Below are 19,760 nucleotides of genomic sequence, written 5' to 3' on the forward strand. Positions count from 1 at the left end.
AATTGCTCTGGCTACTGGAGGTGCAAAATTTCCAGAGACCCTTGGCAGCGAAAAGGTTAATCCTATGTACGGATGCACGGCAGGGCCCAAAAAGAAGGGAGCACCAACTGGATTTCAAGACACAAATTTTGCTTGCAGATATTTCAGGCCCATTGCACATTCAAACAAGATTTGAGTTACCAAAACAATTGAAAACCCCCATAAATGACCCCATTTTATAAACTAGACCCCTTAAGGTATTCATTGAGGGGTATAGTGAGCATTTTGACCCTATAGCCGTTTCACAGATTTTACTAACCTTGGGATGTGTAGGTTAAATTACTAAAATGTCCCTTTATCCCCAAAGTTTTCATTTTCGCAAGGGGTTAAAAGAGAAAAAGCTCCCCCACAGTTTGTTACACAATTTCTCCTGAACACGGCAATATCCCATATGTGGTCATAATCTGCTGTATGGGGACATGGTGGGGCTTAGAATGGGAAGAGCGCTATTTGGCTTTTGGAGGGCAGATGTTGCTGGAATAGTTTTCAGGTGCCATGTCGTATCTGCAGAGCCCCTAAAGTACCAATACAATGGAAAGTCCTCAGATGTGACCCAATTTTACAAACTACACCCATCAAGGAATGTATCAAGGGGTATTATCATTTTGAGCCTAAAAATGTTTCCCAAAAATTAATGTACAGAATGAAAATTGAAATTTTTAAAGAAATCTGCCATCTCGGTGCCCAATACGTTGCACCCACTTTGTGTTGTCAGAGACCTGCACTCCTAAAACTATTAAGGGGCCATCTCGAGGGGCAGAAAATTATATATGTGGGTTTAAACTGCTGCTTGGGCAGAAGGGAAGGAGCACTGCGCTTTTTAGCTATTGGGGTACAGAGTTAGAGGGACTTTTGGGGCGCCATGTTGTTTTTGCAGAGCCCTGGAGGTGACAGTAAACTGGAATTCGCCAAGAAGTGACCCCATTTTGTAGGGGAAATTTTAGGGTCTCGGCAAATATGACATGGTGTCCAAACACCAACAATCTAAATCTGCACTCCAAAAGCACATAGCGCTCCTTCACATCTGCGCCCTGCTGTGTACCCAAATGGCGGTGTATGCCCACATGTATGACACTGGTGTACCCTAGATAACGGACTTAATGCCATGTGTGGGTAGAATCGGCTGTTTGGGTACAGCCGGGCACAGAAGGGAAGGAGCACTATTTTGGTTTTTGGAGCACAGTTTGGTTTTTGGACGTCACTTTTGCAAAGCCCCTGAATTGTCAATAAAGTGGAATCCGCAGACATGTCACGCCATTTTGGACACTAGCCCACAGATGGGATTTATCAAGTGGTGTAGCGAGCATTTTTAACCCTTGAGTGTTGCATTTATTTGGTTTCCAGAAATGAAATTGCGGCTGATAATGAGAAGTTAAAAATGAAGTTTTCCAGAGATTCGCCATTTCAGTATCTGATATGTTGTGCCCGACTTATGTCAGCAGAGACACTCCAAACACTGGTAAGCGGCTATCCCGGGCACAACAGCTTTTAGAGCGTTCATCTCTGATACAAGGTGGGCACAACATATTATGCACTGAAATGACAGATTCCTGGATAAATGGTCATTTTCACCTTTCACAATCATCTGCGTATTCATTTATGGTTAATAAGTTATAGCAACATTTGGGGGTTAAAATGCTGTCTGTACCCCTGGATAAATCCTTCAGGGGTGTAGTTTCCAAAATAAGGTCACATATCAGGGGATTCCACTTTACTGGCGCTTCAGCTCTGCAAAAGTGTCATGGCATCCAAAAACCAAACCGTCTGTGCTCCAAAAACCCAATAACCGTTCTTCCCTTCTGTGTCCGGCTGTGCCCTAATATCAGTTAATACCCACATATGACATTGCGTACGTTATCCCGGGTACACCAGTGTCATACATGTGGCATAAACTGCAGTTTGGGCGCACAGCAGGGCGCAGAAGGGAAGGAGCGCGATGCGGCTTTTGGAGTACAGATTCAGATGTTTGGTATCTGGACGCCATGTCATGTTTGTAGAGCCTGTAAGGTACCAGAAAATTGGATTCCCCAAAGGAGTGACCCCATTTTGAAAACTGCACCCCTCAAAGAATTTCTCAGGGGGTGTAGTGAGTATTAGTATCCCAGACGTGACTGCACAGCGGATGGTGAAGAGGGAACATATAAGCTGTGCGGAGGACATTGGGAACACCAAATTCCCTACTATGTCCCAGTAGCTCCTATGATTGGGGGAGTCACTCTAGGGGTCACTTTGGGGTCACTTCTGGTGTCTTTTCGCTCATAAGCTCTAAATCTGGGGTGTCCCCTGATATTCGCTCGCACAGCTTATATATTCCCTTCCTGCCGCAGCCAGTTGTTTTCTAATGATTTGGCGATTTTGGGGTTGTTTTTCTTCACATTACTAGATGCTATATTTTCTTTATTTTTCTGGTGACGTGGCCAAATAAGGGCTTGTTGTTTGCGGGATGAGATGCATTTTGTAATGACACCATGTTTGGGTGCCTACAACTTATTGAATACATTTTATTAACTCTTTTTTGCTGGATTTTCTAAAGAAAAATCAATTCTGGCATTGCATTCTACCTTTTAAATTTTTCGCCATGCAGTGTACACTATAAGTAACATGTGACCTTTATTCTGCGGGTCGGTACGGTTACAGCAATACCTCATTTATGTTATTTTTTAATGCGATACTAATTCTGTAGAATAAAAACACATTTAGGGACATAAATCAATGTTTTTTGTATCGCCATCTTCTGAGAGGCGTAACATTTTTATTTTTTGGTTGACAGTGTTGGTTGAGGGCTTATTTTTTGCGGGACAATGTGCGCTTTTTATTGGTACTGTTGTGCGGTGATTATGACTTTTTGATCACTTTTTATAGCATATTTTGTAAGGTGAGATGGCGAAAAATCACTACTTCCGGCGGGTTTTTTCCGTTTTTTTTCTTCCGACGATCACCGTATACATTTAATATTGTTGCAGTTTTATTGTTCAGATTGTTACGGACGCGACGATACCAAATATGTATTGTTTTTATTAACTTTTAGGTTTTTTTAAATATAATTCATTTTCTATAGAAAAAAAGGGAATTTTGGGGCTTTATAAGTTTATTCATTTTTATCAGACACTTTATTTTTCACTTTTTTTCTCTTACTTTTTCATGTGTCCCTTTAGGACACTTGAATTAGTGATGCTTTGATAAAAGCATCACTAATTCTCTATTTGACGCTGCAGGACACAGCAGTCAGTGTCTTGCAGCGTCTGGAGGAAGTCAGACGCAGGGGCTGCCTGCGTCTGACTTCCTCTTAAAGCGGCAGGATGAACCAGGTATTGGGGGTCTCTTGGAGCTTGGGGTCACTGGCCAGACCCCAGGCTCCATGTTAGAGACATCGGCACCCCCCGATCTCGCCGCGGGGGGTGCCGATTCAGCCGGCACCGTCACGGAACCGCTTCAGTTCCGTGATCATGTTTGATCACAGAACTGAAGGTGTTAAAAAACCCCGATCGGAGACCCCTCCGATGGGGGGTTATGGAATGGGGTCTTAGCAGTTAGATACAGCTAAAATCCCATCCAATTATGTCGGCACTTACAGGGAATCCTTTCCTGACTTCCCGACGTAGTTTTCCTATAGGGCAGTCAGGAAGGACCTGCAAGTGCCGACGTAGATTCCCTATGGGCCGGTCGTTAAGGGGTTAAATTACTAATAATGACACAGACACTGCATTTCTGTATCAAATATCAGCCATGCATTGGAAAAATTATATTTCTAATATGATTCATGTTCTCAGACTTGACACTGATCCCTCTGTTAGAGCCTTGCAAAGGTTTCAACTGTAGCCTCATTTTCATAATAACAGAATTGGCTCCCTTTTGGCAAGGAGGGTAAAACAAACTCAGATGAAATCTTGCATAGCATACCTTATTGATTTGCAAGGTCGTACTTATTGATCCTCAATTAATAGCTGACCAATTCAAATTATATTATGAGTCCACAGACAAACTAAAGGAAGACCCGCTAACCCTGCAATCCTCTAGTGTAGCCATTGTTAATTTTTTACAGATCCTTTCCCTGTCTAAAATACCCTAGACTAAATGGACTCCTGTACAGTCCAGGAAGTTAAAGCTGCAATTGCATCTTTGAAGCCTCATTAGGCTCCAGGTCTTGACGGTTTTACCAACAATTATTAAGCTATTTTGTGTAATCCTAGCTCCCCAACTGATTTCCTCCTTTAATAAGGCCGTGGAGGAAGGTTGCATTCTCCCTGAGATGTTGGAGGCAACTATTGTTACCTGATAAAATCAGGAAAAAACCCTAATTCTCGGGTTTTCTCCTGTCATTCTACCCATAGACGCTCCCTGTCCTGTATTGATTATCCCTTTTGGGAATGTTAAAACTTGTTCTATTCTGCATTCTGTAGCCTATTTGCCCAGGGCGATCTCTGACCACTCCCCTTTATTAGTTACTGTAAATCATGGGAACACAGTTAGATCACATCAGAGCTGCCGCATAAACCTCTTTTGGCTCAAATTATTTGCACCCAATGATAGGATACTGGCTACTTACTTAGATTCCATTCCCTTCTCCGCCCTGTCTGATGACCAGTGTGCTTTTTTGGACTCCCCCTTCACCCTGGAGGAGTTGACGGAGGCTCTTGCGGATATGGCGAGGGGGAAATCTCCAGGTCCCAACGGTATTCCGATGGAGGTGTATGCTCAATATGGGGTTGTGCTCCTGCCTGTGCTGCTGAAGTGTTATGAATCTGCCTTTGAGGACCGCAGTCTTCCGGCATCCTTTTATGATGCTACCATTGTTGTTCTTCTAAAATCAGGAATAAAAAATCAGCCACACCTTCGAAATTTTGCCTGATTTAATTATTGGATAGCAATGTTAACATTTAAAGAGGTATTCCAATGATCATAATCCTATCTGTATTTGTAGATAATTAAAAGTTAAACATTTTTGCAAATATAAATAGTTAAAAATTCTTCAGTGTTTTAAAGATTTTCTCTATCCATCTTAGTGCTGACATTGGTTGGCATTGGATGTGACCACAAATGTAAACAATATATATGGTCTGGGACTTAAGAACCCAGCAATGATTTTCTTATTGTAGCTGGGTTACCAGGCAGGGACACTACATGTATCAGAAGATATCACCACAAAAATAAGGACATCATAGCTGATTTTCTGACCTTAGAACGGTCCTGTATTCATGGTCGTATACACTGGCAACCGATCAAGACAACAACTTGTAATCGCAAAATATTTAGAGAAAATCTAAATTTTGGTTTGGGGCCCAGCCACCTACCCAGACCAGTCAAGGTGGGATTCCAGCCCAACAGAGAGCTTCCACCTGGAGTTCTGCAAATACCTGCTCCATGTCCATCGCAACACCACCAACATAGCCTGCAGGGCAGAGCTAGGCAGACTCCCCCTATGGCTCACTATACAGAAGAGGGTGCTAGCTTTCCAGGCACACATCCAGGGGAGCAAGCCCGACTCCTACCACTACCAAGCCTGGCTAAGCCACCCGAGCAAACCAGACATTCACCAACCAAACAACAGCCAACCACCAAACCAAAAACACCAACAGATGATAACCAAGGCCGAAATAAAGGCGACCACAGAGGCAAACAGAGAGCGGTACATTGAAGAATGGAGAAACGAAATAAATAACTCCAAGAAACTCACCGTGTACCAATCCCTACAAAGGGACTACACCATGGCCACCTACCTGGAGAGAATACGCCACCCCAAGCACAGACAGACCCTGAGCCGGTACAGACTGAGCGCCCACAACCTAGAGATAGAGACGGGGCGATACAGGCAGACGTACAAGCCACGGGAGAACAGACTGTGCCAGCACTGTGACCAGGGGGCCCTAGAAGACGAGACCCACTTCCTGCTACACTGCACCAAATACTCAGCTGTGAGGGCCGTCTACTACCAAAGACTCTCTGCCCACATCCCAGACTTCATATCTGCAGACGAGAAGAGGAAACTCTACATCCTACTGGGAGAAGAAGAGGCCACTGTGGAGATCGCTGCCCAATACGTAGCAAGCTGTCACCAAACAAGAGGAAGATAAGACTCCACGGACTATTATATTTATCCCAATACACCCGCCCCACCTCCACCTCCAACCCCCCCCCCCCATATAGCAGTCACCAACGAAGAGGAAGATGAGACTCCATGAACTGTTATATTTATCCCAATACACCCGCCCCACCCCACCCCCACCTTCAACCCCACCCCCCCATATAGCGGTCACCAACGAAGAGGAAGACGAGACTCCATGGACTGTTATAACCCAAACCACCCCCACCCCACTTTACTAGCTTTGGCAATGCCAAATACCTATTCGGACGTGCCAGTAAAGCATTTTTTTGATTTGATTTGATTTGATTTGACTCTGCAAAATGTTTAATTACTTATATTTACAAAAATATTTCACTTTTAACTATCTACAAATTTAAAAGTACTTATGTTATGTTTAAGCTAAAATATTGGCAGACCATCTGTTTGCTGTTTTTCCCTCTCTGGTACAATCAGGTGGGCTTTGAGGTTGGCCGTCAACCCCTTGATGGGACTAGGAGGATTAAAAATCTTATTCAGTGGGCAGAGATCTCTCGAAGGCCTTCTTAGCTTAGCTTCTTAGCTCTTAGCTTTGGATGTGGAGAAGGTGTTTGACAGAGTGAATTGGGGTTATCTGTCCAGTGTATTAGATAATATTGGAATCCACGGTTATATCAAATCTGCAATAGCCTCCCCATGTTTGACGTCCTCGGAAAGTGTGTTGGCTTCAGGCTTTTTCTGATGGGCTTTACATAACAAATAGCACCCTTCAGGGATGTCCTTTGTTGCCTATGATATTTGCTTTGGATAAGGAACCATTGGCAGAAGCCTTCCACATAAATATATATCAGATACTTAATGTGGACAATCGGAGATGCTCTGGCATTTCTTTTTCTTATCAATAGAAAGTTGGCCCATTACCTTATCTTGGGGTCTCTTTATCTAGCTCTACTTAAGCACTGTAATAATAATAATAATACATTTTATTTATATAGCGCCAACATATTCCGCAGCACTGTACAATTTATAGGGTTCAGATACAGACAGACATACATAACAAAGAACGTCATTTCACACAATGGGACTGAGGGCCCTGCTCAAAAGAGCTTACAATCTATGTGCAATCTGTACTCCTTTAACTATATTCCACTTGTTACTTAATTCTTTACCTTGATTAATAAGTTTAATAAACCAATCCTTTCCTGTGTGGGCCGCATTGCGGTAGTTAAAATATTTTTTTTTGTTGGTCATATTGTATGTTTTCAGAACAATTACTATACCACTGCCGCCGCCTTATTTTTACTCAAGTTCAATGTCGTCTTATCCATTTTATATGGAATATGCATAACCCCAGAATCTGTTTTTCCACCATGACTCAATGATGTAAAGATGGTGGTTTGGGTGTTCCTTGTTCTTGACCCACCTTGCACATAGGCGGCAGGGCACCTCACCCCTTCGATGGGTTGCTATTGAATGGGAGACAGTGTCCCATTAATTGCACTCCTCTCACCACTTTCTCAATTGCCCTTTGAACTGGGTCACCCTCTATTAAACATAGTGTCTTCTAGATCTGCGTGGCTCTTCCTTCTTAAGAATAATCTGAAGGATCATACTAAATCTATAAATTTCTTACCCCTACATTATTATTTTGCCTTTCAGCCATCTCTTACTCTGCATAATTGGATCACTTATGAGCTCACGCACGTTAAATATTTATTACATTATGGTAGGGTATGGACTTTCCAGGATCTATGTAGCAGATCTAAAAATCTTTATGTGGTAAATCATAAGTATTTACAAATGAGAGAGATTCTTAGACCTTAACCCCCCCCCCCCCCATTTCCATTTTATTGCTAAAGCGGTGAAATCTCAGGGATTACCTCTTTTTATTCTGTATTGGTTTTTGGGGCCTCTGATGTCAAAATGGGATATATTGGTGTGAAGTGGATTTTGCAGTCCCAATGTTCATTATCTGCACGGCATTTGGATGATTTCTAAATTTGTTTTGGATGTTGTTCAGATCCTATTTCTGTTAACAGCCACCAAGCTCTCTGTTTTATAGGTTTGGAATTTATCCAATTACTGGCTAGAACGTTGATGGCCAATATTCTCTATCTGCCCATTTACTGATAGGTAGGTCCTGGAGAGCTATAATATCCCTCTGACTTGGGACCTGTATTCTTTGCTTCAATTTGATCACACTGTGAAGACTGTGAACCATAAGAGGTTATATACTCAAAGATTCCCACCCTCGCATTGGGATATTTGGACCAGCTTTATCTCCCAAGTTCTCACTTTTAATCTAAATTTTAAGTATGCACTCAATGTCTACATTGCCTTTTGGATGTATATAACTCAAAATACTGTGGTAGAATTTTTTGTTTTTGATTGTATTCCGTGTTCAAATGTTTTATTATTATTTCTTTCAACCAGCCACTTTATACTTTTGTATACTTAGAAATAGAACAAATATGATCACTAAATCATAAAATAATTTCATTTTATTAATGCAAATTAAAGCTAATACACATTAAACACGTGGATAATAAGTGGAAAATACCACATAATTTACGGCAAAGTGAGAAACAGATGCAGATATAAACCTGTGCAACAATGACATAGTAAGGTAATTGCTCCTAGGAAAATGAAATAATAATTATATATAATGCTGAGGTAAAAATCACCAAACTGCCACAATTGAATGTAGAAACAACGGATCAATAAACCCCCAACATGTAATTAAACAGTAATAAATGACAAATGCCTAAGCCTCCATATAAAAAAACAAAAAACTTACAAGTCTTCAGTAGGTGATACCTTTTTAAATGGCTAACTCATAATGATGACAGAATATAACGTTTCTTCTTCAGATATATCTAAAAACACTTTCTAAAGGCTGCATATTTATGTACAACTGGACACATAGGGATAGGACACACAAGGATAGGATTTCAGGAGGGAGGGGGAAGAGGCTTATTACTATATACATGTAAAAACAAATAAACAATTCCCAGTTCCCAGGTTCTTTATCTTTATGGCTGTCTTAGTTCAGTGATTTGTATAGAATGACATGAACCCATGTGATGCATTCATTCCATTATCCAGAGTTTTAAATAGGGTCATGCACTTGTATTCATGAATCAGTTGCTGATTTAAAATTCCCTAAAATGTGTAGGGACTCTCACTGAACAGATTTCTGGATGGGTGGAGGGTACTCTTAAACCCTTAGTGAAGGACACAGCCAGCTACCTTCAGGACACCACAGACCTATTAAATAAACTATCCACTATAGGTCCCCTTCCAGATGGAACCATCCTGGCCACTATGGATGTAGAATCCTTGTACTCCAACATCCCACACCAGGACGGTGTAAATGCCTGCCAGTTCGGTGGTGGTGAAACTGAATAAATTCATCCTCGCCCACAATTATTTTTCTTTTGGTGACTGCATCTATCTACAGCAGACCGGCACCGCAATGGGGAGCAAAATGGCGGCACAGTTCGCTAATCTCTTCATTGCCAAGCTTGAGAGTGACTTCCTATCCACCTGCACCACCAGGCCTCTGGCCTACTACCGTTTCATTGACGATATCCTAATCATTTGGACTGGGTCTGAACAACAGCTGAAAACATTCCATGAACAATTCAACCAGTTTCATCTCACCATCAACCTGACGCTCAATCACTCCTTCTCTGAAATAAACTTCCTGGACGCAGTTGTCAAGATACAGGACAACAAAATTGAGACATCACTGTATCGGAAACCAATCGACCGTCCTACCTACCTAAGATGGGATAGCTTTCATCCGAAACACACAAAGAACTCCATTGTTTACAGCCAGGCCATCAGATATCGCATATGTTCAAACCCTGCAGATAGAGACAAACACCTTGGAGGCCTCAAAAACACATTCTTGAGGCAGGGTTACCATCCAAGAACAGCTGATAATCAAATCACAAGGGCCACCAGAATACCAAGATCGGATTTATTAAAATACAATACAAAACAGGAAAACAATCGGGTGCCCCTGTCGTCACATATAACCCACACCTGGAGATGCTGAGAGGAATCACACGCAAATTACATCCACTACTGCAAAAAGACCACTGTCTAAAATCCATATTTCCAGACCCCCCCCCCCCCTTCCCCTCTCCTGTGCTATAGACAGCCACCAAACCTCAGGAATATGGTTGTGAGCAGCTCACTGTCACCTCCAACTAACACAGGAACATTTCCATGTGGACAGAAAAGGTGCAAAACCTGCCCTCATATACTGACCACTGACAGGATAAAGCAGGGGTGAACCATGACTTTCTGCCTCAGACATCAGAAAGGAAGATCATAATATCACCAATGACATGAAAATTTTGATTTTTAAGTGGGAATTTTAAATCAAGAAAACAGCGACTGATTCATGAATACAAGTGCATGAGCCTATTTAAAACTCTGGATAATGGAATGAATGCATCACATGGGTTCATGTCATTTTATACAAATCATACAAAAAACTAAGAGCCATAAAGATAAGGAACCTGGGAACTGGGAATTGTTTATTTGTTTTTATATGTATATAGTAATAAGCCTCTTCCTCTCCTTCCTGAAATCCTATCCCTGTGTGTCCTATCCCTATGTGTTCAGTTGTACATAAATAAGTGTTTTTAGATATATCTGAAGAAGAAGCCAGGAAGCTTCAAAACGTTATATTCTGTCATCATTATTAGTTAGCCATTAAAAAAAGGTATCTCCTACTGAAGACTTGCAAGTTTGTTTTTTTTTATTTCCTACCCACTGGCTAACACGGTACAAAAACAAACATTTTCCTTAAACCTCCATAGTCATCTCACCTTGTCAACCACTCCACCCAATGAACGTTTTGTCATGTGGCTTCATCAAGGGGGAGCATGGCGAAACGTTTGTTGGCGTGGAGTGAGTGACAAGCTGAGATGACTATGGCGGTTAGGCATTTGTTATTTATTACTGTTTATTTACATGTTGGGGGTTTATTGCTCTGTTTTTTCTACATTCAATGGTGGCAATTTTTTTGTTTTTTCACCTCAGCATTATATATATTTATTATATTATTGCATTTTCCTAGGAGCATCCTCCTTACTATGTCACTGTTGCACATGTTATATCTGCCTCTGCTTCTCTCCTTGCCATAAATAATGTTGTATTCTCCATTTATTTTCCCCATGTTTGTGTATTTTGTTTAATTTGTGTTAATAAATTAAAATTATATTATGATTTAGTGGTCATGTTTGTTCTGTTTGTCATTATAATACATGATCCACGATTATTTTATTTTTTTGCGGTTTGTTTATTAGCCCATTTGTGTATTTGAATTCTACCTCTGTATAATTTGTTGATTGGACACTGTTGTATTATTGTCAGTATTATCTTTTTTGCTCTATGTACGTATTTGAAAAATTCTAATAAAAATTTAAATTGCAAAAAAAAAAAAAATTAGAATAACACTGACAAGTGCTGACTATTTTTTTTTTTTGTTGTATATTGGATAAAAATTTTACAGGGAGTCCATCATCTTCCCCAGTCATTGTAAACCATTGCTATGGTATTGTATATGATGGGAACACAATTCCAACCATATCTTTCAAATGCTGATGAGTCACCAGGATTCCTGTAAAAACCTGTTTTAAGAGATCTGCAAATTAGCTTTATGGAGCACAGGGAGTGTTGTGTTCAGTCCAATGCAAAACGGGGTAATCAATAAACTTGCTCATACAGGCCTCCTCTTCGGCCACTCTGTGCAGTGGAAGAGCAGCATCATGAGCCCAATGAGTGCTGTCCCAAAATCCTTTGCAAGCACATTACACTCCTATGGTTCTACAGGAGTATGCTACACATGCACGGGATTTCACTGACATCGTCAAAATCCTTCACAAGTCCAGTACACTCCTGTAGTACTATATGACAGGAGCCTACTGCACATGTGTGGGATTTCAGCGCAGCACTCAATGACAGCAGGGCTGATGATGATGCTCTCCCACTGCCCAGGGGGCCAAACAAGAGGGCTGGAAGGGCATATTGATGGCGCAGCTGTCTCTCGGACTGAAGGCAATGCCCCCAGGTGTTTACAGTCAAAGAACATGCTTCGAGCCGCCATATTCTCATTTGTAGACTGTGTTTCACTTATTTTTATAGGAGTTTTAGGGAAAAGGAGGGTGATTTAAATTTTTGTTGTTTTTATACATAATTTCTTTTTTTTTCAGTAATTTTTAGACCTAGTAGGAATCTTGAACTCCAGAAGTTCTGATCACTAATGCAATGCTGCTTTCTTCTAGAAAAAAAATGCCACTTCTGTCTATGGGTAATGTTTTGGCATTATAGTTTACTAGCTGCTACCTAGACTTCGTCTGCAGTGATTGTAGAAGTGTGTAAATCGAGTCGCGGGTGAAATTTTACGATCGGGTTAACGCCGCGTACACGCGACCGTAAACCCGCACCGTAAATAGCACGGTGCAAACGCTCCCGTAATTCGGTGCTCGGCGTAAAAAATAAGCACCAAATGAGCGCCGTGTTACGCCGTGTGAATGGACCCTTACACGTGTATTTGTAGATGTGTATTTTCAGCAAATACATGGGCGTTTAATGGGTGTGAAGGAGAGCAGGGGGTGCACTGAATAATGCAATGCATTGCAATAGTAATGTATTGCAATGCATTGCCTAATAGTGTGAGTGTATGCAGGCGTAATGTTTAGTTCAGTTCGTAGAGTGGGGGATTTCGTAGGCGGGGATAGGTAATGTAGTGTGTTTCACAGTATTTTTTTTTATTTTATTATAAAGGGGTTGTCCCATCACAAGGATGCTATCTATACTGCTTGTTAATGTGAATATAAGACTTTTCCTAAATACATTGCTTCAGCAAAACTGCTTTGTTTTGTTTGTTTTCCACTATATTATTTTACCTTGACATATCTGGTCATAAGTCAAGTGATGTATCTGCATGCTCTCAGGGGGGAGGGGCTAAGTGCACAGGGGCGAGCCTGTGTCTGTCTGTATCTATTCCTGTGTCTATCCATCTGACCTAGCTTCCTGTTAGCAGATAGAGGAGAGCAGCTGCTTTCATTTCTTCTGTTCTCCCAGTTATCAGGCTAGCTAATTCAGTTGTGTTCATTATGGCAGAGACAGGCAGTCTCTGCATGTAACACAGAATGGAGTTGCTGCTGCCTGTACTTCATAGTCCAATATGGGTGGGCGGAGCTACACATATATTTGGGGACGGGGCTAAACAGCAGGTTGCATGTGAAACCCCGCCCACCAAATGATGCAAGAAACCAGGAAGAAAGAAGATTTTACAGCAGTAAAGACTGGTGAGTATGCGACGTGGGAATACCTCTTTAATGCTAATGAGGTTTGCAGGCTGCATCCAGCAGCTTGCAAAACAATACCGTTGTACACAGCAGGGGGTGTCCTGAACAATGCAATGCATTGCAATCGTAATGTATTGCATAATCGTGCCAGTGCTATTGCAGGCTACGTAGTATAGCCTGCAGCAGCCTGGACACACTGAGCTGTGTGGGAGAGCTAGCGGCTGCTATAGGAACCTTTGCGGCGGCAGCCTAGCCCAGCCCAGTGTAGGCAGCGGAGATGAGCAGGAGGATGCCTCCGCGCAGCGAGGGACAGACGGGAGCTGCGGGACAGGTAAGAGAAGGAAGCGGAGGACGCAAAGTTGGCAGGAACTGGAGACATGACTGGGGTAGCGCAGTGTATGCGCGATTGTGTAAGGGAAGGGCTATGGCGGGCGTACGGCTAGCGGCCACCTGGCAGACGGAAAGTGCCAGCATGCACCGTAGTACAAGGGGGTATGGCGGGCAAGAGCAGAGGTGGTGTGCAAAGAATCGTCGGCTATGGCGGCCGGTTGCCATAGGAACATCAGTGACATGGGCCGTAGCAAGGGGGGTGAAGTGAGGTGCAAGTGACTGTGAGGTGTGTTTGCGGAGGAGAAGTGGAAGGATAGGGCACTGAGGGAGAGGGGTAAGGTTATTATGGAGGTAATTATGTAAGGTGTTGGCACAGCGGAGTAGAGAGGGCAGAGGTCCTGGCAGTGTTAGTGGTACGTGAACTTACCAGTGTCGGGCTGGTGGATGGATCGTGCAGAGGAAACAGCTGGGGGGTGATAGCGGCGTCGGGTACCGTTGCGGGCTGGAGGCAGGATTCCGTGTGTTGCGGCCTAAGTTGGAGGCGCAAAATGGTGGCGTGCTAATAACACGTTGTTTATGTGTGCAAAGTGTGCATGCTCCTGTGCAGCTAGTGGAGTAGTGTGGTGGGCGGTGCCGCGGATCCTCCCAGCGGTGGGGGTTGGCAAAGATGGCTGGTCCGGAGAGTGACAGAGGTAGCCTCCTGCAGGATGGTGAAGGTGAGGATGAAAGTGGGAAAGTATAGGTTAATGTGAGTGTGTGGGGTTAGGGGCTAGGCTGTAGAGGGTAATGTGAAGTTTAGGGGCTTGCTATGGTCCAAAGTGTGTGAGATTGCAGAGATGGTGATGTGAGTTTGTTTTTTGTGGGGTTCGTGTGGAAAACGTATGTGGGTTATTGTGTTGAAAAGTAGCCTATTGCACAATCGTGTGTATTAACTATGTTTGTGGAAAATTTCAGCCAAATTGGTGGAGCAGGTTTTGCGTGATTGACCGCCAAACATCCGAACATCCAAAGTCCCAAACCCACAAACATTTCACATTTATAATATTAATAGGATCTTTAGTGAAATGAATATTGCTAAAATGTAATGTTGCACACACCATGTTGACAGGTACGGTACTGTTTTGCATTAGCATTTTAGCATTTTTCCTCCATTCAATGCATTCTTTCGCAGTGGAATTTTAACTGTGGCAGTAGATGAATATGTGGATACTGCTAAGTGCTGATCAATCAGTCTTTGATATTTAAAATAAGAAGAAATAATCAAATCCCTGGTAGTTGAACAGAAAAATTGTTATTTTTGCATTAAAGTCTTAGGTTTTTCAAAAAGGAGAAAAAAAATAAAATAGAGCACCTTACAATGATGCCAACTCAATAACATTACAATGGAGGAGGGGGGGGGGAGGGACAGAAGGTGAGGGATTGCTATGAATGCAAAGTAACTGGAGTGGACGTTAGGGATGATGGGGATAAGCAATAACCGGATACCCTGGCATAGCAGAATAGCTGTGAATGATAATTTAAAATGCAATAAATCAAACCAGAAATAGGAGGAGGAGAAGTATCAGAAAGACATGAATAAAGTTACATTTGATTTCAAAATATAGAGAGGGGAGTAAGAAGTAGAAGGGAAAAAAAAAGATGTGGGCGCAAAGACTAAGAGTAAAAAGAGTATGTATGGGGCAAGGTGCTAAAAAGGGCAAAGGAGGGGACAGTCAACCTGAGAATGACAAAAAATAATACTCTGTAAGTCAAGAGTATAACAGGTGTTCCAGTGGAGCCACACTGATAAATTGTTGTTCTGCTGGAGTTCAGCCAAAAAGTTCTCCATTCGACAGATATACAGCACCTCCTGCAGCCAGGCTTTCTGGGATGGAGGGGTGGTAGATTTCCACAGCCTAGGCATCACAGATCTAGCAGTCACAAGTTGTTTCTTTATTATTATTTTTTGGAGGGGGTGGGGGGGGATTTAAAGTAGTTAGGAGGGGCCAGGTAACAGACATATAACATTGTGCCATGCCGTGACCCATTTCCTCAGCATCGATTTTATGTTTATTTTTTTAATGTGTGTAAGTATTTATCCCCTCACACCAGATGGGAATTAGGTCCCCATCTCCCTCTCCCAGCAGGCTTCAATCTGGACCCAAAAAATTGATGGTAGAGTACAGAGTGTCTTGAATAGTGTGAGAGGTCTCTGAAAGTTGCATGATCTCTTCTGGGAGGAATAGAAGTAATGCAGTTGGGTGTACTGCTGTTGTTCGCGATGGTTGCCAGTGTCCTGAAGGACCAATGGCACATAAGGGAGGAGGGCAGACACATGAGAAAATTGAAGATGTGGGTGACCAGGACGGTGGGAAAGAAAAGCAACAGGGAAATACAGATTACCTGTGACTGGAGTCTGTAGGCCAACGTTCAGAAATAGGTGAGCAATGGTGAAGCTTTAATGTACCAAGAACATAGCGTTTAACATAAGGCAGAGACAAAACATTCCTTTCTGACCAATGTGGGGAATGTAACAACGGAAGAGTCCTGAGAAGATGAGGGCTCTCCGCATTCTCAGAGGTGAAGTGCTGGAATGATGCCAATCGAGGATTCCAGTGTCTGAGACAGCTAAATAGTATTGAAGGGCATCCAGGACAGCCAAGCCACCCATTTGTTTGGGTTTGATAACACACTTTTGGTGATTCTGGGGTGTTTGGATGCCCAAATTAATTTAGCAAATATTCTTTGGGATGTGGTGAAAAACTTTATGGCGAATGATTGGGATTGTTTGAAAAAGGTACAGGAGGCTGGGTAAGATATTTATATTTAATACGACCAAGCCACCAGAAACCCTTTGTGCTTCAGCGGGCAAGGTCTTGCAACCAATTTCATCTCCAGTGAGATCTGTATAATATTAGTCTCCGTATAAATACACCTGTTCTATGAAGACCTCAATAGTTTATTAGAGAACACTAGTGAACAAAAAGCATCATGAAAACCAAGGAACTCACCAGACGGGTCAGAAATAAAGTTGTGGAGAAGTATAATGCAGGGTTAGGTTATTAAAACTTATCCCAAGCTTTGAGCATCCCAAGGAGTATTGTTCAATCCAAAAATAGAAAAGGTATCTACAACGGCAAACCTACTAAGACATGGTCATCAATTTAAACTGACAGATTGAGCAAGGAGAGCACTGGTCAGAGAAGCAGTCAAGTAGCCCATTGTCACTGAAGGAATTGCAATTTTTTTTTTTTTTTTTTTTTTTTTATATAACTATTGTGCTGCAGTTGCAGTCTAAATGAATGTGTAGAGTATAGTGCAATCTTGTGGGCTGCAGCAATCGCCCTATAGTTGAGATCAATCAGTAGTGCTACAAAGATTCTAAGATACAAAGTGTAACCTTTTCGTCATCCTCCAAAATTAAATCCTGTGTAGAAATCTTTCTCATTCGTGCATGAGTAGGCCCTTTGTGGGTGAAAATGTCACATTTTCCTATGTTTGTTTTCCTATGTTGTCTTATTCATACTTGTTCACTCTCCATTCTTATATAAAACACCTGGACTACATCACAACTAGTTAATGCTGTCACTGCCTTCTCTTTTTCTTCTTAGAATACTTACTCTATCATCACAGGCACTGTGCATCACATTCTTTACACCTAACCCTTCCCTACATGATTGTTGAGTGAAGCATTGCCTGCGGATCCTGTCTTCTGCTTCACCCAAACAGTGCTTCATTCTGTCACCATCATACAAATATTAAACCTTTTTCCTTGATTATATTAGTTTGGTTTCAAAATTGTTATGGAAGTAATAAAAACATTCCTGTCATTTGAAGTATTAGTAGATGCTACACAATCTTTGCAATTTATATTATGTGCAGAAATGGCACAGTGAGCAATGGAAGTGTCCATGTGATTCTTAAACAGGCTTATGTATGAAAATTGTGTTCATTTTGTAATAAGAAGTGAGAAAACTAATTTCGATATTTTGTATTTCACCGTCTCTTTTATTCTCTCAGCTAGTTGTCTGCCTAGAAACATTATTAGTTGCACCAGGAGACTGAAAACGTATTCTGATCATGTCCAATTGACTTAGGTGCATCACGTTCTGCAAGGAAGGTCTGAGGTTTTTGCTGTGAACAGTCAATTTGACGCTCAATATTAACCTGACATTATGCAATGTTTTTGCACATGATGTAGTCTATCTTCAGATATTTATGGCTTATACTATAATATGTCTGATGGGAATATATTGTTACATTTTATTGCATCCCTACAAATTTGGCCCTTGGAGCAGAAAAGCACTTTCTTTTTTTTGGCCTTTCATAGAACTCTTACAATGAATAAATGACAGCAAAGTAAATGCAATAATATGTTTACGAAAATAAGATCCTTTAATGGTCCCACCATGGAGAAATTCAGTGTGTTACAGCAGCATCAATACAAAAACTCCATGATAGAGACATGACAGTGATAGTAGGTACTGATAAAGAAAAAGGCAGAGGTAAAAAATAGTAGGAGGGATATCATAACTTAAGGATCTTTCAGTTCTCCATATGGAGTGATCTACGCTTAGCCTGATGTTGGTTGTATAGCCTAACTTCAGCGGGGAGGAAAGACTTCTGATACTGCTCTTTGTTACACTTAAGTGGAAACAGTCGGTCACTGACAGTACTGCCCAGTGCTATCTCAGTCTCATGCGTGGGATGGGAGTTATTCTCCAGCATGGAACTCACCATGGACAGTATCCTTCTGTCACCAGCCACCTGCACTGGGTGCAGGGGATTCCCAGGACAGTCTATTCCTATCCATGGTTAGTATGCTTCTCCCCCCAGCAGGCCACTCTGAAGAAGATGGCTGATGCCACTACAGAGTTGAAAAAGGCCCTAAGTAGTGCCCCCTGGACTCCAAAAGCTCTCAGTCTTCTGAGCAGGTAGAGCCTACTGTGGCCTTTTCTGTATAGTGTATCCACATCACATACAAATTAGTATTTATCAGTATTAAACTCGGGTGAGTATCTTGAAGGAGAAAAGTGCATTGGGAGTGTATAGCAGCCTTTTAAGAAATAACCAGACACTAGCAACTTTTTTAACTTTTGTAATGTAATGTTATGACTTTAAACTCATTACTTGTGTGGCAAGAATATCCTATATGTGTTTTGTCCTACAGAATAATGATAATGAGACAGCCTTGCACTGTGCTGCACAATATGGACACACTGAGGTGGTTCGTGTATTGCTGGAGGAATTGACTGACCCTACCATGCGAAACAATAAGATGGAGACACCTCTTGATTTGGCAGCACTATATGGGCGTTTGGAAGTAGTCAAGCTCCTTCTCAATGCACATCCTAACTTACTGAGCTGCCACACACGAAAGCACACTCCTCTTCATCTGGCAGCACGCAATGGACACCGAGCAGTTGTCAGAGTTTTGCTGGATGCGGCCATGGATATCAACTACACGGTACTATCTATCTATCTATCTATCTATCTATCTATCTATCTATCTATCTATCTATCTAACAATAAAAAAATATTGTGGTATATTCAAGATCACTTATGATGGTAATGCTTTGTTTTTCTTGTAGACGGAAAAAGGGAGTGCACTACATGAAGCTGCTTTATTTGGGAAGGCTGATGTAGTTCAGATACTTCTAGATGCAGGTTATGTATTTATATGTATCGGTAATCTATGTGCAACTCCAAAAAAACAAACCTAAAACCTACCTGGTGCCACAAACAATAAAAAATTTTTTCTAGGGTTTGTCCATTTTCTTGTTATTTTGAGGAATGTACTTCAAGTAGCTTTACAGGAATTCTTATCAATGTGCTATTTTTAACAACTCAACTACAATATCATCTTCTGTAAAGTGCTGCTGTTTTGTTAGTACACTCAGCGTAGTAATCTACACTGTGCCCCGTTCTTGGACATGGCCTGTGATGTGCACAACCAGACCAGTTAATGGGGATTCTCAAATGAATAAGACTGCTCGTGCACTTGGCATGGCATAAATATTCAT

The 19,760-nt window shown here is 41.8% G+C and overlaps 1 protein-coding gene across 4 annotated transcripts in view; it reads left to right on the top strand.

The window, feature by feature from the left end:
• Window positions 1–19,760, top strand: part of ANKS1A (ankyrin repeat and sterile alpha motif domain containing 1A) — a 232,048-nt gene that overhangs the window by 73,976 nt on the left and 138,312 nt on the right. For all 4 annotated transcript variants that reach the window (XM_075264255.1, XM_075264256.1, XM_075264258.1 and 1 more), the window contains 2 exons: window positions 18,908–19,204; window positions 19,329–19,404. In XM_075264255.1, the coding sequence (XP_075120356.1) occupies window positions 18,908–19,204; window positions 19,329–19,404 (373 nt within the window). The remainder of the gene's footprint in view (window positions 1–18,907; window positions 19,205–19,328; window positions 19,405–19,760) is intronic.

This window comes from Leptodactylus fuscus, chromosome 2 (assembly GCF_031893055.1).
Source record: "Leptodactylus fuscus isolate aLepFus1 chromosome 2, aLepFus1.hap2, whole genome shotgun sequence".
In the NCBI taxonomy this organism is placed as follows: Eukaryota; Metazoa; Chordata; class Amphibia; order Anura; family Leptodactylidae; genus Leptodactylus; species Leptodactylus fuscus.